We start from the raw sequence: 23,268 nt of genomic DNA, 5'->3' as shown, positions 1-23,268 counted from the left end.
TCAGCCATTTTAATATGCTTTATAATGTTCCAGACACTGCATGCTAGTTTCACTAAGAGCTTCTCATTATCATAAAACTTACATGCTCTGTGGGCTGAAAAAACCTCTTCAAGGCGATAATAATAAGCATATTAATTTGACAAAAATATCAAAAGATCATGCAAAGATGCTACAGGGCATGCAAGGACATTTCATATAATCTTTCCCAAAGACTTGGAAAAAAAATGGCAAAATATTTTTTTTTTCCCTCTGTGATATTCTTTATTTAGGATAATAAAATTATCCTATTAAAAATCAATACTGAACAGCCAGCATCTCACACATTTAAAGCATAGTAAAACCACTAGGTGACTGGTGGTCTGGAGCAGCCCTGTAGATTGGCAAGTGAAGTCTTTGCTGAGAACACATCTTTTGATTAGTATGGTAACATGGCCAATGTAACTCTTGAGCACTGAAAACTATGTACGCTCCATAATGTCAGATTGTTTCAATGATAATTCACTGCAGACTTTTTTAAACATTTCAACGAGCTGTGGCATTTTAGGTTAGAATACCTGAAACATCATGTGCTAGAGATGCAGTTCAAAATACGCCACGGAAAACAAGTGATAAGATGTCTCATTGACAGCAATATACAAGCTTCTCTGACGAGTTTACTCCCAGGCATTTCACCAAGGACAACTTGCCTCTGCCTCAAGAGCAACTGCAAGTCTACACGTACCTTAATGCAGCAAATGCTCAATTACAAACTGCAAAACAGCTCAGTCCCATTGAGCATTTCAATCAAGAAAGCAAAAGAAAGATATCCTTATTTAGTCAGACCTAAAGATAAAAGTTACTTCAGGAAAGCCCTTATAAGCTCACAGGACAGACTATTTTTTTTCCATGAATGACCTGAACACCTTATCATTCCTTATTTCAGCTATGCAGTACATCTTTTGATCCCAAGAGATTAATGTTTGATATTAAGCCCTTTTATGGGTTTTATCTAAATGTCTGAAGAGTCTTCCCAAAGAAGTATACACTCAACTTGGGAAGCATTAACCACACAGTACAGCTTGATTTGACGCACAGCCATGTCTGTGAATCATGCCCACTTCTTTCCAGAACTGGTGTCTCCATAGGAAACATTTCAATATAAAATTTGAATCAACAAAGTTCTCATGACCAAGTGACAGGAAAACTAAGCACTTTTTATTACCAGATATACTTTTTATTACCAAATACCATGATTTACCAGATTACCTGAAGACAAAACATGTCTGCACACCACAGCTGTTAAACACTCAGGTATTGCAGATTCAAGATGCGCACAGCAGATTTACACCAGCTTTCAAGCACGGGGGCACCACGATACACTGTGGTTTGAGATGCTGCAGTTTATTCCCATGCTAAGTATAAAAGACAACTGTGATAGCTCAAATAGCTTTGCATAGCAACTGTTGAGATTTTAATGATAACTTTATTAATAATGTAGTAAACAAATGCTGATGAAATCTCTAACATTCTCTTTAACTGCAGTGGGTAATAAGAAATTGATCCATTTAACTCATTTTCCCCTAAGTTAAAAGGAACTCCATAAAAGCTGCCATTCCTCCTTTACACCAGCTCTAGACACACACCTTACGCCAGGATAGGACAGTAGGAAAACAATCATACAGAACATCACTCACAGGTTCCTGAATATACTGCAATAGCATTGAAATATGTAATGGGTGATGTAAGGGGGTGAGGCAGGAGGGATTCCAACTTCTTGGCGGGTGTGGTGGAATAAAAAGGGTGCAACCTAAGAAAAATGTCAAATACCAGTTTCCAGTAGGACAGCTGCAATTTGAATGACCCAACATAGACGGATACAAAAGCATCATGTGCTACCCTCTTGTTACTCTGAATTTAAGAGAACCACAGTCTATAAGGAGAAAAAAAGATGTTTGTTGTTGTTGTTTGGTTGTTTTTTTGCCCTTTTTTTTTTTTTTTTAAATAAACTAACAAAAAGTAGCAAAGTCAAAACTAAATATGATTCGGCCACCCAAGGAAGACAGGTTGACCACCTTCATCCTCAGCAGCATTCTCAATGCACTGGTATCTTCTCTTGTTACACCAGTGGGGAATGTTTAAAAACAACAGAAGTGTAATAAAACAAAGCCAACACAACGTTATCAAAAGGGAATTTTGTATCTTCATCAATTCATTTAAGTTGATCGATCTCCAAAGATATTTACGTCAATGGAATAATGCAAGTGGTGGAGTCTCAAAGACCCTTACTACTTCAAAGGTGCATGTTTGGACCCCAGAAAACACCTCCAAAATTCAGAGATACCTTGGAATTTGAGTGAAGCCTGGTTCTCACTAATGAAACCTCACTCTTTGTTGATCTGTCACAGCCCAGGACATTTAATTCCACTCAAAAGAACTGAGAAATCTAATGAACTTAGATGTTATACAGTCCTTTTTATATGCCTCAGTTTTCATTTTAGGATTATTAGTAGACAAAATCAAGCAGGACATTCACACCCCAATAGTGAAAAAGAGAGTTATAACAGGCATCAACATAACTGATGTTTAACTGAACAAACTCAAGGATAAAAGAGGTCAATTTCCAAAGATTTACATCCAAATCATCAACTCATTCTGTTTTCAGAAACTACAAAAACTTGAGAGACTAACAGTGATGAAACATTTTTTATATATAAACGATACTAAAACCACACAGAAATCAGTAGAAAATTATAACTACTTTAAACCAAGCTATAGAATTTTATGGCAAGGATATAATTTTCTGCTAAGTTTTATAGACGTGCCCAGAAATAAAACACCAGGCCTCTATTGAGTTTTATAGAGCTTTTCGGTAAGAATTACAAACAGTGGTATTCAAACAATACTCGTGGATCAGTTTGCCAGCAGCCCTGAAGCTGAAACTGCATTGCATAAACCAGGCATTGAATAATTTGGGATAATGAACAAATTCATAAAAAGTCAGCGGCTGTTTGTCAGTAATCTGCTAACAGACAAAGTGGTAAATTCATTGAATGAAAACTCCTGGCTGTGAATAGTTCACCCAACTTTACTGCTCTGCCTTTAAGGGACTGCCTGAAGGACTTATAACTCCACAGCATTCTTGCCAGGTAATTTGTGCAGCATTTTTTAGCAACAGTTAAATTAAAAAGCCCTTATGGGAAAACTCCATGAATTTAATGGAGATGAAATCAATATGGCTCTACAGAAATTACTCTAAAACCTTCAGTTAGATCTTCTCCCCCGATCTCAGCCCCTTTATAGTGCATACTACGGTCAACGCAGCATAAGAGAATCTTAAAATGACAACTACAGCTATAGGGAAAATCTCCAGCAAAAGCACTTCTGAGACCCCAATAAAGCTTCCTTTGCACCTGGAAGAAGAGGACAACCTGAAACCAAGGAGTTCGGCAGGTCTTGGAACAACCCAAGGATGCTGATGTGGCTCACTCAGCTAGGAGCCAAATTATGCCAAGAAACACTCCAGCAGCTTAGCACAAGGAAGGCTTACGCGCTTTTCACCTTAGGATTTGAGACTGTCCTTCCTCTGGAACAGTCAAGAAGCTCATAGAATTAATACAGGAATTTTATCTCAAGCTAGTAGACCACAGTTGGTTTATATCCCCACAGAAAAGTTGCTCTTACTGACTCAATTCTGTAAAGTACTTCTCTTTGCCACTCCCTCATGCTTATACCTCCTTCACTTAATAGGAAGCTAATTAAACAGAAGTCAATGATGTGGAAAGCAGGACAAATCCCACTCTTTCCCAGAGAAATAAGCATGTCCTAAAAACCCCAAGCGAGGCCCACGCAAAGACAGCAAAGCGTAACGGGCTGAAACCACGGGGGGTGCAGGCAGCATTGACGGAGCCTCGTGAACCCAGGGAGATCATAAAATTCACTTAAGAAACAATAGGCTCACAAGAGAGGGGTTTGCAGTGGTGAGAATAATAGTAGAAGAAAAATTTACCCTACTTTGCACTGACATTAGCACCCAGGTTACAGGACAGCATTCCCCCACCAGCAGCCCCATACAGGGTTTTCACAGCACTGAAAGCAGGCGGTGAGCCCAGCAGGTGGAAGGATGGCGCTGCCTCTAGGAGCTCCTGACGTTAGCTGTAGCCATATAGGCAGCTATACTATATATACTATAGGTGTCTCTTTTCCTGAGACACCAGGTGAAAAAAGGAAGGAAAGTCTGCAAGGTACACCACTTAGCATGGAAATTGTAGCAGCAGCCTAGACAAGGAGGTGGCAGACAAGATCAGAAGATAACATCTCAGAACAGTTCCTTAACCCCAAGGGAAAGTATGTAATGTTGTCCCATGACTTTTACTTTTTCTCCTGATTAGCTTTCTAAAGCTTAGTTTTCATATCTCAGCTCATCTAAGGGGATGACCAAGGAAATACAGCCTAGCTGAAATCACCATGGTTATTAGAGCTGTTTACATTTTGTAGCTTTACTTAGTACCGAATACATTAAAGTGCAGTTATCACCATAATAAATGTAGATATCACTAATTACAATACCAGATTTTAAATGCAACTTGAGAGTCTCCAGTGGCTTTTAAAGTGGCATAATACCACAGCCAATTCAAATTTAATTAAAACTATCAGTTTAATTTAGTTTACATTTACAGCTTAAAAATAAGCCTTTAAAAAACCAAACCTTACAGCCATTCAGTAACTATCCAAGTACATTCGGTACATGAAAAATCTGAATGTTTGTTTTGATAATTTTTATTTATTTACCTTTTTCCCATCTGCACTTGCATGTCATCTTACTCTTTACTTAGTTAAGAGTGGAAAATCACACACACATGCCTTTCCTTTACTTAAGGGATATATGTGCATTTTTCCACTCAGTGCTCAAAGAATTGGACAAATAAATCCCACTGGTAATTAGAGCACGTAATCTTATCTGAGGTTCAATCTGTTGCACTAAAATTCTCCCTCATGACACCTAAAAGGGTAGGCAGATAAAACAGAAGATCTCTGGAGTCTGTCCTGCTGTCCTCCATCGCTGAAGCCAACAGCAACGGGGCTGGCTCTCAGCAAGCTCTGAGCATAAAGCTCTGACTTTTAAAGGAGCCCACGAAAAGAGACTCGTTCTTGTGTCCTTTGGAAATTCCTAGCCTGCATTCCTATTTGTGAGAAGAGTTACTTGTATTTTATACAGCGGCAGTATTTAGGGGCCCCGCCGGAGCACGCAGCACGAGGCCCGCACTTGGAAACCTGACAGGGCACCGAGCGGGAGGCGAGGCGCTGTGCTCAGGATCACACAACACATCATTAGAGGCCGAGGCCTTCCGATTCCTTGTCGGGTTACACAGCTAAAGATCCCCAGCACGAGGGGAATTCTTAGCACAGAAGAACGATGCTTTCTTTTTAGGGTTTATATAGCAAAACGTTCCTCCCTTGCCTACAAAACCACTGCATTCTGAGTATTGTCAGACTAAAGGGACTGGTCTAGAGGACTCTGGAGGACTCAGAGCTCCAATCCAGCGTAGATCAGGGATGTTAATGGGAAGAAAGCTGAGTCATTGCAAAGGAAGGAGACGGGGACGGAAGCCTCCCCAGTACCATGTGGCTGAACTTCCTCAGGTGCTGCCCTCCTTCGCTCCATATGGCAACAAACCCAGAAGGAAGCAGAAAATTTGTTCCAAGTTAGAAGTACATGGGGTGGCCCTGAACAATTGCTGTTCTCTAGAATTTGAGCAGGAAAAAAACCTGCAAATGGCAGCAGCTGTACTTGATCTGCCAAGTCAATTATTACAGCTTCTCCTAGGAGATTGTGAAGTTCCAAATGGTGAAAGAGTGGAGGATCCGTGGTAAATTGGATTCAACCTGTAGCCTTGGTTGGCTCTTGTTAAAGACCAACCGGTCCCAGCTGGAATGTAAAAAGCTGCACAGAAAAGACCAGATTTGCTTCAAAGCTCTTATCTTCAAAAAGTGGTTGACTAACTAGACATTTATCAATAGCTTACAATTTCAGTTCTTAAGGTTTTCTAGAAAACCTAGCACGTGATTAAGGTTGTTATGCTTTAATGCAGCTTTCTTCGTTAGCACCAAACTAGGCCAGAATTAGAGCTACATCACTGTGGCTCAACTAGCTGATCAAAACCAAACTAAAAGGTATTTTTGGCCAAAGATGAGCATTGCTTAATCAAGTGCCATTCGTGAAGCAGCAAACATCCTGAAAGGTTCCGTTTCTAAGGCCACATTAAAGTACCCAATAGCAAGAACAACTGCATGACCATGTTATTTCCTAGAAATTGTAAATTTTCCAGTAAGAAGTGTTCAGAACATTCTTCAAAGCATTGATTTTTCTCAGAATCTTGCATCTTCTGATCCACCTTCATCATGTCAGTAGTGAAGGAGTCAAGTGCACTGAAGACACAGGAGGTGTGGCAGCAGTCCTATCACAGAAAACTTAGGACCAAGTGCAATCGATGATGATAGGAGCAAGGTGCAGAAACTCCCTTTAGGAATTACATAAGAGGGGAAAAAAAAATAAACCCACAACTTTGATCAGGAGGGCAGAGTGCATGCACACGAAGAGATCCTGCCAAGGAACCGTCTGACTGCTGGCACACACCCACCAACCTGGGGGCCAAACTACAGCCTCCCCTGCTGCCTTACTTTCTTTAGACATGAAATTTAGGCTCACCTCCTCATGGCTCCACATCACGTCCATCTTGCTTGACCAATAAGCACTATTTGAACATCCTCCCTAAGGCTTTGATGCCACCTCTAAGCAGCCATCCCGGGGACGTGGCGTTGGCACAGCTCTCAGCAACCTGCTGTCATGGACAACGACTGCTACATCACTATAAGCTGGGGCAGGAAACACTCCATCAGAGGAGTCACACTCAGTGTAGGGCATCACACATTTAAAATAACCTGAGCTGCACAAGTTTCACTCTGGACTTCCTAGGATCAGTACCTAAGAATGCATTTTAACACCTTCCTCGCAGCCCTTGAAGCCCATTCTCATCTCCCAGACACGCAGAAATTACACCTGCTGAAGTCAGCACTGTTGAGCCATTATAGACTGGCAAAATAAGGATTAAAACATAGAAGCAGGTCAGAATAACTATCAGATTAGAGGCTTGCTGATAGGAGTTAAAAGCTGCCTCTTTGAAGAAGACTATATCCATCTAACGGAACTTGAAAAAGCAGCATATATACACACACACACACACATTAAAAACAGCAACAACACCACAAAAAACATGCTAGTGATGACTAAGGGCTAAGGGTGGCTTGTCTGAATTGCATCCCACCTGCCTGAAACCAAGCTCACTGAAAGCAGTGAGGTTGCTGAAACCAAAATTTCACTTATGTCCAGCGAGCTTAGTCTGGAGTCAGAAATAAAAATTGATTTTAATTTGGATATGAATGAAAGTTCCTCTCAGATTTATTCTCAGCATTTGCTTGGCAACTATTGCTGGCATTTCTTTAAAAGGATATTAAATCTATAAAAAAAAAAAAAAAAAAAAAAAAAAGCTGTTTATTATATTGACATGAGAGTCTGAGTAGAGTTTGTTCAGTATAAACCCTTGGGCTACGCAAGCTAAAAAGGCTCACGTTCAGTTGTCAGAGAAGAGGAAGACACTGACAAATGCTGTCAAACAACAGACTCATACTGCAGCAGAGATCATTTCTTTTATCAAGAGGATCACAGACTGAAAACCTGTAAATACCATCACACTGCAGTGTCACTTACAAATCGTGATAACACTTTAACACTGAATTGCTACTGAACTTATTTCCTTGTAATGGCTTTTGTACGTAAGGAAGGTGGCAAGACTTTTGAATTTTTACTCACCCTCAATCTCAGTGGATAAAATGAGATTTTTTTAATTATTAAATATTTAATGGGTCAAAGTAAAACAATGACAAAAGGAGAAATTGGGAAAAAGACACAAACATAGAGTGTGATGTAAGTTCAGGAAAAATCTTTAGACGATCAGAAAACTGCCCCAAATTATAGAAGAGTTCAAGCTGGATATTGCATAAAATCCAGGAAAGACGCTAGGATGTTAGGAATAAAGGCAGGACACCACCACCTTCTGGAGCTGCAGTCTCCTATTTCACAAATTCCCCTGAACTCAGAGGGCTGTTGGGATATGCTGTCCTGGGCTGTGATCTATTCAGACAATCTGGTAATTGGCACCTCCTGAAAGGTCAGTTTGCATAGGAGACAAGACCTTCCCAGAAGAAACAAAGCAAATCATCCCACTCAGTAAGCTGTTGTGAAAATTTATATCCAAGAAGTGGGATACTCTATTTTGAGAAAACATTCACAGGATGCATAAAGCACGGAGAAAGGGTTGGATTAGACTGAAAAGAGCTTTCAACATCTGGCACCTGGCAGGAGCTGCTGCCCTCACATCATGGATCACTGCTACCGAGGATGCACCGAGACATCCACTTGAAAGAGAACACGGAATCCCATGAATCATGATTGATGGTGTAATGCAAGTTGTGTTTAGAGAGCACCTACCCCTGTTTATATGTTGGTTACTTGGAAACAATGTGCCAATGGCTATTTTTTAATTTGCATGTACAGCCTCGTAGAAACATTGCCACCACATGAAAGACAGCGTACAGTATTTCACTGCGGCTTCTGGTTTCACTCGAATGATGTCAAAGTCATATATTTAAATTTACTTGACAGCTTGCCAGTTCCAAGAGCGCTCGAGAAGTTCGTCACAGGATGCTGCTTTGACGCCACTCCACTGTACATTTAGCACTAGTGTTCTGTTGGGGTTTTGCTAAGCCGACTGGCTGTACAAGGACTGGGCTGAATAATGCATTTTGCTGGTAATGGAGATAAAGAAGGTGACCAAAGTATTTAAAGGTTCACAAAGTTAGGGTGATATATGCAGGAAGAACGTGACTGGTGAGGATACAATTGTGGGTTATAAAACAACTCAATCTAGTGTAAAGCCTTACCCTTCCAAGAAGTCTTACAGTGGTCACAGATCACCTCTAAAAACCTTTTATTTTACTACTAAACTTATTTCTGCTTTTGGACACTGATATACAATCCTGAGATTCCTTCCTTATCAAGGGAGGGTTAAAAACAATACAAAACCTACCTCCAATACCAAAAGAACAAGGCTCCAGCTGCATTAGTTCTGATATGTCTGGTTCCTCATACTCAGTTGTAACTAATTTCCTCATCATTGGTCTGTGAGCAACACAATAACTCCTAACAACTGATTTTGCAAACTTTTTGTTTAAAACAGCCTTTAGGAAAAACTAATAGTAGCATTGCTTCAAGCAGTCTTTCTCTAGTAAATGAGCTGGTATCATTGGTGATGGAGAAATCTCATGATATCTAATTATGTGTGTATGCCTGCTGAGGTGTTTTCACATTTGTAAAGTTTAAAACACTGACTTCATGTGTTATTTTGGAATTCCTACTTCTTGACAAACCGAGATGAAGAAATAATAAATATGGAGCATACAGCTTCCAACTACAGGATGCAGTTATAATGGGACTTTGATAAAAGACACCCAGAACACTCAAGTAATGGGAAATGTATTTCTTGTCCAAAATATTTCTTGTACAAAAACTGTCAATATAGGTAAATAAATTTTACCCCAACTTTCTACTAGTTTCGTCTCCATTGACAGTTATATTCCTGTACTCGTTTTGATGATTACGTATAAAGACAACTTGCCTGGAGTCCAGCAGTAGCCATTCCCACTCCCAGGATGGCAATTACAAGCAGCTAGGACAGCTGAATGCTGGATCTCACACCTCAACACCACAGAGCATGAAGAAGGCTGTCCTTGCTGAAAGGCCCTAACCCCTTCTTCTACTAACACCCTGCTGCGACCCAGGGTTAGCCACTGCGCTGCAGACATGAAAAGTACTAAAGAGAGGCATTTAACCTTTAACTGGCGGTGGGCAGGGAACCACCTATTTTCTGATTTTCTTTGTTTAACTTTTGAATGTGCATGTGTACACTTAGTACCCAGAACGGGTCTCAGAAACTCATGTTCTTACTGTACTCAACTGTCAAACCAGAGTGCATCAGCAACATAAAAAATAGACATGCAGACTTTACAGATCTTATGGTCACTCACTTACCTCCTGGAATGAATGACAGCTGTCCTTTAAAGAGGACAAATCATGCTACGTGGATGTTTAAGAAAGGAGGCATATACACTGAATTGTAGCTGCTGTCACTAGTCAGCCCAGAAACACTATTGCAACATCTAAGAGAAAATATAGCTGAACTGCAGACAGACTGCTGCAACCCAAAATGAAGTCTGGCCAGCAAGTAAACTCTCTTTCCTATCAAGAACGTTATAGGTCCTTTATAGTGTCAAGTGAGGAGGCCGCCAGTATTCTATCTCGTAAAATAAAAACACAAAAACACTTAAGTTATTTATTTGGAAAACACTGACCATTATTTTTCCAGCCTCACTAAGTATCTAAAATGCAAGATGTCAACTTATATCAGGAAGAATGCAATCACTCAAGTGAAATTAAGTTTTACAATATGGTCCCATGGCTCAGGCCTTTCCTTTACTGTCCAAATATACCTTTTCAGACAGATGTCTTGCAAAGATAACCAAGTTCTTTCTTAATCTTACAAAGGGCATGGTCTACATCTATTTAAGGCTCTGTTGTAACAGAGACCATAGAGTTGGTCCCCTCCCAAATGATGCTCCTGTGTTTTCACATTCCTGAGCCCAGTGTTTCCATACAAGTTAATCACAAACACAGCCTTCACTGTGTTAACAGTATTAACCTCAGTGTGATTCAGCCATTCAGGGTCATTCTCTAAACTCTTACTGCCCCTTCAGTGGGTATCTCCTACCAAGGCAGGACTGTGGAACACCAGCGTATTGCACAACATCCTCCTTTGTGATATACAATTCTTTTATTATATATTCACAGGACGCCACACAGAGCATCACATTAGGTTACCAAAAGCTCCCATGCTCAGGAGCCCCTCTGCTAAGCTAAGGCGACAGTTGTGACTAACCTTGACACCCTGAAATAAGCAGGGTGGAGGGGTTGGCAGCAGCTACTTTAAGAGCAGAGGTGGGAAAGGGGACTTGGTAGAGCAGACGCACATCCCGGTGTGAAACCCTCTATGTGGAAGGCTTAAAGACCCAGGTAGCAATGTGCTCACAGCACAGATTTTGCTCGACTGCTTCAGTACAAGGAAAGTTGGCAGAATATCAAATATTAATTTTGATGAAGCTGTGCATAAGCTTTCTGCAATTATCAAATAAAGTGCCTCTACAGCTTCTGCCTTACAATTGAACCAAGGTTATTATCAATTTGCTCTTGATATAAGGAAGCGATTTTCATGTACTTACATCTGCTCTCAGAAGGAAGAGAAAATGGTTCGTAAAGTTTCCATTAGCATACAAAAGCAGCAACATCTGCTGGAAGTCTTAAGAGGCTTATTGCTGTTACTTAATCAGCACCACGGGCTACACTTGGTCACCTCTGCCCTCATCAGCAGCACTCGAGGTACGGATGCACTAAGGAGGTGCTTTACAGACATTTCAGGAGATGAGTGGATAATTTGACCATGGAACAGTTCCTGCAAGTCTCCTATACCTATAAAATACCTGTTCTGTTCTTACCCAGTTGAGGAAGGATAAACAATCAACCTACGTTGATTCTACCTTGAATAAACCTGTAAGCCTAGCTGAAGTCATTAATCCTTTTGAACATTACGTGACTTAAGTGAGTTGGCCTTTTAACAAGCAAAACAGTTTCTTCAAAACCTGACATTGACTTCGCTTCAATATGCTGTAGTTTTAGCACCATCTAGAGGATATAAGCTAGAAATTCCTCACACAGAAGGGAAAAAGCATGGGAAACTGTTCAAAAGTTGTGAAAGGAATCTTTACGCAAACTATTTTGAATGAATTTCCATTCTATCATTTATTTACAGAATAGCTTTTAAAAATTGTTTCATGCATGCCTACATGCATACAATTTTTCTTAAATATTTTCCCAGTTTATAGTATTTGGATTCATGGGGGTAACAGAAGATTAAAACAAAACTTTATTAACAGACAATGAGATTGGGAAAGATCTTTATCTCTTCCACTCTAGGTCAAATGCTTCCTTCGAGGCCTTTTTCATGTGGAGAAAGGCAAGAACTTTGCTACAGTTTTGATTATGGCACTGCAAGAATGACTAGCTTTACTATGTTTACCTTAATTTGCATCTTTTAAGGGAGTCTCTTAAAAAAAAAAATGCAAATAGAGAAATGGATCAAGTTTTTAATTGAGTAACATACATTGTGTGTTTTGTTTTATTTCACACATAGAAGGAGCTACTGACAATACCTGATTGCTCCCTGCAGAATTATTAAAGGACAAAATACATAATAATTTCCCCCAAAATGGTTTCTTCTGTATGTTCCATCTACCATCCAGACTGAAAATGTTTTTTTTGTTTGTTTTTAATATCTTAGCCTGCCAAAAGCACTCACAATGCAGGACTGCAGATCCTATAGCAGTTTCAGTGTCAGGTTAAAGCTATGATCAAATAATCAAGTAAGAGAAATAGGCATCTCATGAGCCAATATGCAATAATTAACTGACTGTGTGTGATTTGCATCCAGTACCAGTGGAAGTTAACATGTGCTAGCTTAAAATACATTTTTTTTTCAATCTTATTTTAGCATCTGACTTATCCAAAGGAAAAAATGTCACGGTGAGAGGCTGTCTGCATCTCCTCTATTCTCATATCACTCCCCTGTGGAAGAATCCACCAACCACTTCATGCTCCCACATTTACTGCAAACAGTTTGTATCCAACCACTGCACAGAGGAAGCTGGGAAGGAATGCAGGCCTGGCATCACCACCTCTGACTCACACCGGATCTCCTCAGCTGGGCTTACTTTAACAAAGGGCCACATAGGCACGATGTTGGTACATACAGGGGCTTTGGAGAAAAGGGGAGTTGATCTTTTCAATAGCAGTTCCCTGGGAGATGGGCAAGATGTACTTAAGCCTTCAAAAATGATGAAAGAAGTGCTTACGGCTTCGAGTCAAGAAAAGTGATTTTCTTTAATTCTGATGTATTTCTATCCATGGGACTTGTTTTGATATAAATGCTGCACTACAAACAATTTAAGCAATAACCCTGAAAACTGAAAAACAGTGGCATACAAGACTGATTCTTTTTAAAACAAAACTCTGAATGACTCCACCTGTATGTACCAATAATTATTATAGAATACTCATTTTATGTATAAGCACCTGTTTTACCAGAGCACTCTGCTTTTTTATCCAATTACTATACGATTATAAATTGATCCAATACTGATTTCAACCTTAACCTCCTCTCTCTCTCTTTCTGGGTCTCCAGGTACAAGAAGTATAAAAGAAATTAAATTCTTGTGTGCTTACCAGCAAAGTCTTCTTCCTAGTTTCAATGTGGGGAGTTGCATCCTCTGCCACAGCCTGAAAAAGAAAAACACATGGGAATAGCTTTAAGTATTTTTCATCTTTCAGTTGATTATTTTCCCCAAAATTAACTGAAAATACAGAAATTTTAGAATAAATTTAAGAAGAAATTTTAAGGGTTCAAACACCACACTCTAAATTTGAGCACCTGAAATTTAGAAGCTACTCTCTTGCTACTAACAAATACTTAAAACTTACACCAGTAAGCATTTCCAAGATTTCAGTCCCGGATTATGAAGAGTTCCTGATTCTCAAGCAATAACACCCTGTTCTTAATACTGTATTTGCTACTGTGTACCAAAAGAATAATGTTGCTAGGAATCTGAATTCTCACTTAAATTTCAAGTCATCAAGGAAATCCTTTCATTTATTGTTACAAGTCTAAATCTGAGACAAACCCTATCTGACTGTCTGTAAGAGTCTGCACATTTCAATCTTTAATGCTGAGTATAAACAGTGCTTCCCAGAGTAATCCTGTATCATGCTAGCTGCCATTTTGGCTTCAGTTCAGTATTTTTTGCAAAGCAGAGCTGGTATTTTTATTGGTTTTAAAAAGACAAATAGGCATCTTGCATCCCTGAAGGAAAATGGCATTCTTGAAAGAAACCTTGAAAACTAAATATCAATAGGGTAGCAGAGTAAGTGGATAACTTCCTTTCTGTTTCATTTTTCCACATTCCTGGTACTGCCAGCCCGGTTACTGGGGATAGGATCGCCACTACCCCTTCCAGCACTCTATCCTACAGTGAGCTGACCTTAGTTGGACTGATAATAGCAAGGTCCTGTCCCGTGACTAACACTGACAGCAGGATCAGGTTCACATTTTACAATCTATAAGTTTTCATTTAAGAACATCTATTGATGGTACTAAAACAAAATTGCCCAGCAGATGTTCCAGTCAGATTCAATAATCATGCACCAGTGCTTCCAATTGTCTTTTAAAAAAAGAAATGAAAAAGTATCTGTAAGGATATCTCAATTCCAATAAATGCAAAACACCATACTCCTTACTGTAGCAAAACTGCACAGGTGTATCAAGGCAAATTGCACTGCTGGCTCCATTGCTCGCAGGTGAGCTGCGACTCACACAGCTGGTACGGGGTCACTCAGACGGACCAGTACCACAGGCACAGTGTTCTTAACTGCTTTACACAGTATGTCATAGGATGTTGGGCTAACTCCCACAGGAGTAGCTTCTGAAACAAACACACTGATGGTTCTGATCATTTTCCCCCTCCTTCATAAATCAGATCCTAGATTCAGTTTAAGCTTATCTGAAGGCACGCTGACTACATTTCTGATTTATGCAAGCCCCTGCCAGTCTGAACTTAATAAACTCCTAGAGTAATGTTGTTGCAACAGATAGAGCGATCCCACAGCCTGAAGTTACTTTCTTTCCAAAGTAGGGCCATAAACTGCATTAAATTATGTGCTGATACTGTTGCAAGTTTCAAACGCAACTGGGTCCTTTAAAGTTGCAGACGAGTAGTCCGTTAATTTGTTCTTAGGACCTCTCCGTTTAACATGGGGAAAAAAAGGGGGGTGGGGGTGGAAAGAAGGTGCCTCCCCTTGACACCAAATTTTTGTAAATGTGCTAACTCTTTATGGTAAAGCAGCAAAAAGCCATTTCAGTAAGAACAACTCTTGAAGTTCCATATTCAGCTCAGAAGATGCAGTAAGTACTCCCCTCGTTGGACACTATGTAGTCTTTTGAACACATTAGTGTTATTTACTGGGGCACGGAAAAGAAGAAAAGTGCTGCTGATCCCCAACTACTTTGGGAAGAGAGCATTGCGATATGGGGGTAATTCAGTGCACAGCTGGGTTATAAAAGCAACCCACAGCGACCTGAAGGACGCAGCGAGTCCCAGCAGCACAGGACACCCTGTAGCAAAGTGCGGTGCCTGTCTTCGTGCGGGTGCCACAGCATGGTGGGATGGGACAGGGAAACTTCCAGCACGCAGTGCGGTAACGCTTTTTGGGGACACAGAGAGGTGATAAAGGAGCACTCAACACGAGGGGAAGGCTTGTCTGTGCTGACAGCCACCGAACTGGTATCTTTGGGATTTAGCTGGCGCCAGCTTCAATGCCAAAATAAAGAACCAAAAGGCGAGCAGCGCAACGCTGCCTGTGCTGCTCCATCCCCAGCTGGACTCCCGGCCCCACACAGCCGCGGGCCGGGCCCGGGGGCTCGGGGCCTCCCCTCGGGGGCCCGGGCCGGCGCCGCCGTCACTTCCGCCGCTCCCTAGCAACGGCCCGGCCATGGTAATGGCGCCGCCCGCGGCCCTGAGGGGGACGGGGCGGGCCGGGAGCGGGGCGGTGGGCGAGGGGCCGGGGGGCCGCGGGAGCGCTGAGGTGTGCTCTCTGCTCGTAGGCTGAAGTGGACGAAACCCTAAAGAGGATCCAAGCCCACAAAGGGGTCATTGCGACCATGATCATCAACGCGGAAGGTAACGCGCCACCGCCTTTCTCCGAGTAGGCAGCCCTGGAGGGGCGAGAAGTGCCCTCTAAGTAAAACACTGCGGAGGTTGTGAGGCGTTGAAGCAGTCTGCTTGCAGCGTTTTGTGAAAACGCTGTTTTCAACAGCAAGTGTTTCACCACAAGGCATGAAAAGGTGGTTTGTGGCCATGCCTCGAAGCCCCCGTGCAACACAGGTTGGGATTCAAGTTAACGGAAAGAAATGTCAAGACCTCTGACATAAGTCTCCTCTGATGGAATGAGTGGAGGCGTCATAACCTTCATTTAATTTAAGCTCTTTTGTATTATTATTCATCCCTGTTTAACTAAATTGTATTTGAACATCTTAAAGATGTCAAAGACACATGTTAAATTGTGTCTTGAACATCTCTTGGTAGGTTACAAGAAGAACATGCTGCTCTTGTGGCCATTTTTCAGGCCATAATTTGGTGTCTGCCAAACAAAGTTGGTATTCCACCACTAGGAGCTGTGCCTTGGCCCTACTAAACATTCAGAAGTTCTTTAAAATCATGTCATGGTGTGTCGTCATAGTAGGGTGAGCAAGTTTCATGTCAGGCAAACTTTGTCCGCGATACAGAAAACTGCAAGCCAAAAGCAGAACTGGTCGCAGAAATCAGTTTTATCAGTTTTCAGAAGCTAAGCTTCTCAGGTTAGTCTTTATTTTAATAATTCCTTCACAAATAAGACAACTCACTCAATTACCTTCCCTAAAATTCAGTTCGCTTCCTTCACTTCTACAGTGCCCCCCAAACTCTACTGCTCTAGCGGCAGTTTAGACGCAGGTCAAGAAGTGCATAGCCTGGCAAACAGTAACGGAAAGGATGCTTTGTGCTCATTTCTAGATACAGCTGTTTACTAAACCGAAACAGGCTGGTTTCAGAAAAGGTGTTGTTTCAGGTGTTTTCTGTATTCTGTTTAAATAAACAGAAAGTGACTTGATCCAATGTGCACTTAGAGGTAGCTGCAAACTCAAAGTGAACAAAGCCACCCACTTAGATAACACAGATGATCCTTGCTGAGTTTGCAGGCTGATACATTTCTGAAGGCTAAACCAATGACAAAACCCATTAGAAAAATAACCCTTTTCTTACACTGAATTTCTTGAAACCTCTTCGGTGTACTACCGCAGTTCATCTTTACCTGTTGTAGCTCTGTGCTACTGAGGGATGCTCAGATGGTGAGTGCCCTGCACAGCTCTACAACAGCATGCTTCTTCAAAGGCTGTTACACATTCCTTCCATCACAGCTTCAATTTATAATGGAGGAAGAACACTCCACATTCCAGTTCTGCTTTTTTTGTACATTAGACTATTCAAGACACGGTATAAAGTCCCTCCACGTGCTGTTCAAACTTTCTCATCCTCATAAACCTGCAGACCACGTGGGACTGTTCCATCTAATTCTTTCAAATCTTCCTATACAAAAATCAGTTCAATTTCTCTCAGTGCTGAAATATTTAAAACATGTGTATAACTTGAATGAATCACAGTAAAATTATTTTAACCAATGGCACAACAGTGAAGTTTCTCAAATTGTTCAGGTTCCCTACAAGATAAAACATTGTTCTTCACTAAAATAAATATCTTTTACTAAGACTTTTTAATACTGTAGGTGATACTTAGGTGAAGTAGTATTCAGGTGAAACAGCAAATGAAAGATTCCTGATGCAAACAGCCTGCCATTGACCTCAATGCTCCGTGTTGAGTTTTTCATTGAAACACTATGCCACATATACATTGTTCATTTTGGAAACCTCAAACTGTTGCTATCCTTCACATTTGTGAAGGAACACACTACAGCATTTCTAATGAGGGATTTATTTGCCTTCCTCTAATTTTGGGGCCAGAAGCAAAGAGAATTTTTCCTAAAGTAAACATAGACTAGCTCTAATCTAAGGATGTCACTACTGTCAACTCATTTTCAGGTTATTATTAGACCTTGGAGGATCACTTAACATTTACCACTTCCATTAAAAGTGCTGTATTTGTTGAAGTGATCATTTAGATACGAGGTCATATAAACCTGACACATTCATTGCTGCTTTTAAGTGACTTACTATTTAATGCCCTGACTATACAGATATGCTCATGCTAATGCAGTGCTTGGGAACACCTGCTTGTTTCTGGTAAAACCTCAATTTCAATCTCTGTAATAAACATTAGACACAAAGTATGTACTGGGTCATCCTCTTGCACTTTACTACACATCACACCAACGCACGATTATTTCTCGTGACAACACCGATATCAAGTGATTCAAATAATGCTGTGCTAGGAAAACTGTGGAATAGTGTAGTATCTGAGGAGGTTCTGTTATTTATTTTATTCATTTGCCTCTAATTTCTCACCTGGCATTCACGATCTTTGCATACTAATTCTTTTATAAATCAAACTTGACTCATATTAATCTATTTTTGTATTCCTATCCTGTCCATCTGGAAGATGCATTGCAAATGTATGCAGAGAGAGAATTGCCTTGCCAGCTTCTAATCTATTGTCTTTGTTAGTAGGTTGAATAATTATTTATTTTTATTAGTGAAACAAACTTTTAGAAGCCAGATAGGTTCATACTTGCAAGATAAACACAGGGGTCACAGTTTCACCTGGTAGCCTATTAACATTAAAAAAACATGATTTGACAAATTATTGATAACGATTCATTAAATCATCAACAATTAATCTTAGGTGATCACATTTTTAATAGTTGGATCAATACACTCTGTACTCTGAATTGTCAATATTTTGCATGTAATTGTAAGGGACTGTTCTAAGAGTGGTTTTGCTTGCCAAATGCAAACATGCCATTTCTGCCCTTTGATTGCTCTTGGTATTTCACTGGGAACGTGTAATTTCTATCACTGCATGTGCCAAGTGCTGCAGCTAAAGTATGGCTTCGAATCTTGCAGCCAAGATCCAATCCCAGTGACAACTTTTAAACTGATGAAGCACCAAAACTGGTTAAGTACTAAAGAACAGAATTTGTTAGACACTTAAGACCCTTAAACGGCAATACGGCAATTAAGCTCTTTCAACAGTTTCATAAGGAAACTCAATGCTTAATTGTCACTGATTAATGTTATCCTTTAAAAGACATGTAGACACTTGAAATCAGCAACTCCTTTCCACTGTAAACAAACCCAAATATATTTATATATATATTTGTTTTATTTCTGTTATGATCTGCGGTATATGAATATGCAAATTAACTGAATGACTGAGATAGAAAACTATTTGTTTTCAGGAATTCCAATAAGGACAACTCTTGATAACTCTACAACAGTCCAGTATGCAGGTCTTCTTTGTCAGCTCACCACGAAAGCAAGGAGCACAGTGAGAGATATTGATCCTCAGAATGATCTAACCTTTCTCAGGATCAGATCAAAGAAACATGAAGTCATGGTAGCTCCAGGTAGTATTTCTATTAAAAATGATAGAATCGTAAAGTCCTCGTAAGTTTCTTTTAACTGTTCATGAATAAGGCTACTGTAGAAAATGCATTTTAAAAATACGTATATGAAAAACTGTATATTCACCATAAAAACAGATACATTAACATTTTAATGTACAGGGTTTATAGTACTCAATATTGGAGGCAACAGAACAAGTCAAGAGGTAGTCATTCTTGACTTTCCAAAGCAGATATAAACCTATCAAATTCCCTGGATACTTTTAAGAAATGTTTCATTAAAATCAATATTAAATAGCTATCCAACTGAATTCCTTCTAGAACCTCCCTAAGCTTTTAGAATTAGTAGGCAAAGACTGCCATGCTTAGAATTTATTCATAGTAAAGGTCTATTCAAATTTTTTCTGTTTTTTTCATCTCTAAATGGGGTTCTCAATTTTGAATAAACTAGCTAGTGAACTGAAAGAAGATCTCTGCACCTGCAGAAGAGGCTGCAGATGTCAAAAGTTTGTTATAACAAGTGCTAGCTTCCAGGTGCTAATCTTATGACTTTTTTCCTCTTGTTTAAATATCTTCACAGACTCTTGAAGGCAAATACACTGCTTACTAAAATAATTTTTAAATGGTATAGTTAACATTTATGACAGTTTTATTAAAAGTTTTCAGATTAAAAAAAGTACTTTCTTAATAAGAATGTCTTATATTTTATGTCATACGTTTTATACACAAAGTTGGAGAGGAATGGTTAATATGGGATATTTATCAGGAAAGAAGATAAAATATTTTAACTAAGTATTTTTATATCTTTTTGCAGATAAGGAGTATCTCCTGGTCGTTATTCAGAACCCATGCGAATAGGCCTAGTATGGCAGTATTTTCAGACAGTAATGTAGCTCTACTTGTTAAACTAAAATTACTTATTGATATTTAATATCAAACATAGCACTTACAAATTTTACATAACATAACTGTCAGGACTAAAATGTTGCTAATTTAATATTCTGTTGTAGCTCTACCAATTTGTGTGAGCAAATTGTAATGCAAATACCAAAATGTTGGATGTTTGTCTTGATGTTCAGAAGAGCAAAATAAAGCAAAATACTTGAGAACCTTTCTATTGGATGTTCGAGCTATTCTTTCAGTTAAGTCATTCTACTTAAATGTCTCACTGTTGGAGGAGAAATCACAGTGCACGTACACACATAGATATGTCCCTGTGACCCAGAGTAACCGGTTACATGAACTAAAGAATACAAATGTAAATAACATAGTTCATGTCAGTGAGGGACTAAGTATTGCCCTGTCTTCAACTCCTGGTTTGTTTTGTTTGCATTTTCTAAGGGAAAAGAAGTGAAAGAAGAAACTATCTTTGTCATCCAATTTCTATGGACTGAAGCAACAGTTTCATTATGTATTTTCTGGACTGAGAAGTTCAAGCCGACAAAGTTGATCCAGCACTCAAGTGTAGAACTACTACTAGTTTGCTGGTAATCGTAAACAGTGCCATCATGAAACCAAAACTTTTGATAACTACGCCTTTAGATAGATCCAATACATCAGCTGTACTTGACATGAGTCAAAAGGTGGGTTGAAGCTCATGTTTCTCAAATCAGGTCCACATTCAAATGGTAGCTCTGGAAACCAGATACCTTTTGTTGAGTGCCTTTAGAACAGATGCGCTGTTAAAAGGCCTTTATAAGATTAAGCTACCTACAAATCCTTTCTGTTCCAAAGACATGGGATGTTGGTGTCTCAGAATGAGTCTTGTGGCTGTTTTGCTCTCCTGGTTCTGGGAGGTCAGGACAGAACCGGATACAGAACCCCTGTTCTGGCCACGCTGTAGGGTTTTAATCAAGGCAAGCACGGCTAAAAGCTTTTCTCCCGTCATCCCAAAGTCAAGATCTACTTTGCATGTGATTATACACTGACATTGTGAAAGCAAGGGGGGTCTGAGCTGAGCCTGCACTCAGAATACTGTCCAATCATACTTATACTACAAATCATTTCAGGCTATGCAGATTATATGAAAATTTTATCAAGTAATTATTTAAACTTTAAAGCATCAGATTGTTTGCCTTCAGTTTATCACAAGATCATTTTTTTTCTAGATATAACAAAGAAAAAAATATGTGGGATAGCTATGAGGATGAAAGGAAAAATGAATCTGTTGAATACTGCTCAGGGATCTTTGTAGTACATCACATGAATTGTGGTTGAGGTTATGAAACTGATAAATCACTGAATGTCTCGGTGGATAGGGAGTCAGCAATTTGCTATTAGGGTTATGTTATGTATCACTCAAAACTTACACCAAGGAGAGATATCAAAACCTGGTGTTTTTTTCCCAATCTGAATGTTTGCTCTGACTCTGCTGAACAGCTTGGAAAGGCTGTATTTCACCGAAAAATCTGAGAGGGTTGCTCCTGCTCCTGGGAACTGAAGGTGTCTGAGCTCAACACCCAGGAAGCGGGCAGTGGAGACCAAGATTCAGTCCTGCTGCATATTAAGAGGAAGTCAACCCAAAAGCACAGAGGCCCAGGATGATGGAAATTAAGCATAGCAAGCCAGCTGGGCAGGTCTGTTCAAAATTTTAAGGGTAAGTAAATCAAATGGGCAGCTATTGATGACACTACTATAGTCAGTGCAATACAAATAAATTTCTTTACTGCTAAAGTGTTTTTTGAAATGTGCACTAGAAAATAACCATTTTAAGTTATTTTGTAATGAACCAGTATATTGACACGTGACAACACTTTAAAAAACTTGTTATCTTCTCTGCTTTTGTTGTGATAATTTTAAAAATCCAGCTTATTCATTGCCATATATTAGCAACTATAGGCTACTAATTCAAAGACCAGATTTTTAATTTCAGCACATACCCAAAAGCACTGCTGAATTTCAACTGCTCTTAACACATTCTTGGGGCAAATAGTTTTGTTTGTGTAGTTTTCTTTAACAGCATGAAATTCTGTGGAGATTTTGCTGTTTAGGTCCAGCAAACTGCCAGAATTACAGTGCCTGTTACACTTTTTTTTTATTGTCAGAAATAGTACCGGTGTTGTAATTTTCAGCATCAGTGAGAAATATACTCCAGCCCATACCACACAGTAGTACATTACAAAGAGAGAAGCTTAGTATCTGGCAATGCTCTTTCATTTTTCTTTTTCTGATACACATGTTAGTTCCCTTTACAGACTTTAATCCAATATTTATTAAGCAGCTGATGATTGCTGTAGCTTGATAAAGCACTCAAAAAGACACTTAAGCCAAATCATTAAAATTAAACACATGCTAAATCATTTTGCTGAAAAATGTTTTTCTATGGAAAAATGGCCTTAAGCAGATGCGTGTTGTTCTCCCAGGGTCAAATACTGTTCACAAATTAGTTTATTTCACTGTTCCTATGAGAGGCGTAGATGCAGATAAGAGGGCAAAGTTTGGTCCATTTATAATGATGTGCATAGTAACAAATGCTATGCAAACACATGGGCTCAGCTGTGCTTCTGCCAGATACTCTTACCAGCACAGTCTCTAATCAGGTTTCCTAGAAAGCATTGTAGTAGTATACAATTTTGGCAACATCTTGACTAGAGAGCATAAATTGAAACACTCCATTTCATTTCCTGGTAATTTGTTCCTATTTTCTATTACCAAAAGCAAACTGAACACGTGTCAACTTTTCATTCATGTCTTTCAGCAGGAAAGGGAAATAATAGCAAACTCCCCACAATCCTAGTCAAAAACCCTTTATGAGCACATCGATCTGAGCAAAGGTGGGTCATTGAGAAGGAACGGAATGGTCAAGAGAAAAAACAAGGAAATATTTTAAGTTCTTTGAGCACAAGTGTCACACTATGTCATTTAAGTTGTCATTTATGTGAACCAGCGGAGATTTTACTAACTAA

At 39.6% G+C, this 23,268-nt stretch overlaps 1 protein-coding gene across 1 annotated transcript; it reads left to right on the top strand.

Moving 5' to 3' along the window:
* Positions 1-15,659: 15,659 nt before the first annotated feature.
* Positions 15,660-20,478, top strand: DYNLRB2 (dynein light chain roadblock-type 2). Its single transcript, XM_068693237.1, has 4 exons — positions 15,660-15,745; positions 15,855-15,930; positions 19,199-19,366; positions 20,178-20,478. The coding sequence occupies exons 1-4, from the start codon at positions 15,743-15,745 to the stop codon at positions 20,219-20,221; spliced, it is 291 nt and encodes a 96-aa protein (XP_068549338.1). The 5' UTR covers positions 15,660-15,742; the 3' UTR covers positions 20,222-20,478.
* The last annotated feature ends 2,790 nt before the right edge of the window (positions 20,479-23,268 follow it).

The sequence above is a fragment of the Anas acuta genome, chromosome 10, assembly GCF_963932015.1.
Source record: "Anas acuta chromosome 10, bAnaAcu1.1, whole genome shotgun sequence".
Classification (NCBI taxonomy): Eukaryota; Metazoa; Chordata; class Aves; order Anseriformes; family Anatidae; genus Anas; species Anas acuta.
This window is presented reverse-complemented; position numbering and strand designations above follow the sequence as displayed.

Coding starts and splice junctions, on each gene's coding strand:
- DYNLRB2 (XM_068693237.1), top strand. Junction 15,931..19,198: donor CATGATCATCAACGCGGAAG/GTAACGCGCCAC, acceptor ATTTGTTTTCAG/GAATTCCAATAAGGACAACT. Junction 19,367..20,177: donor TGAAGTCATGGTAGCTCCAG/GTAGTATTTCTA, acceptor ATCTTTTTGCAG/ATAAGGAGTATCTCCTGGTC.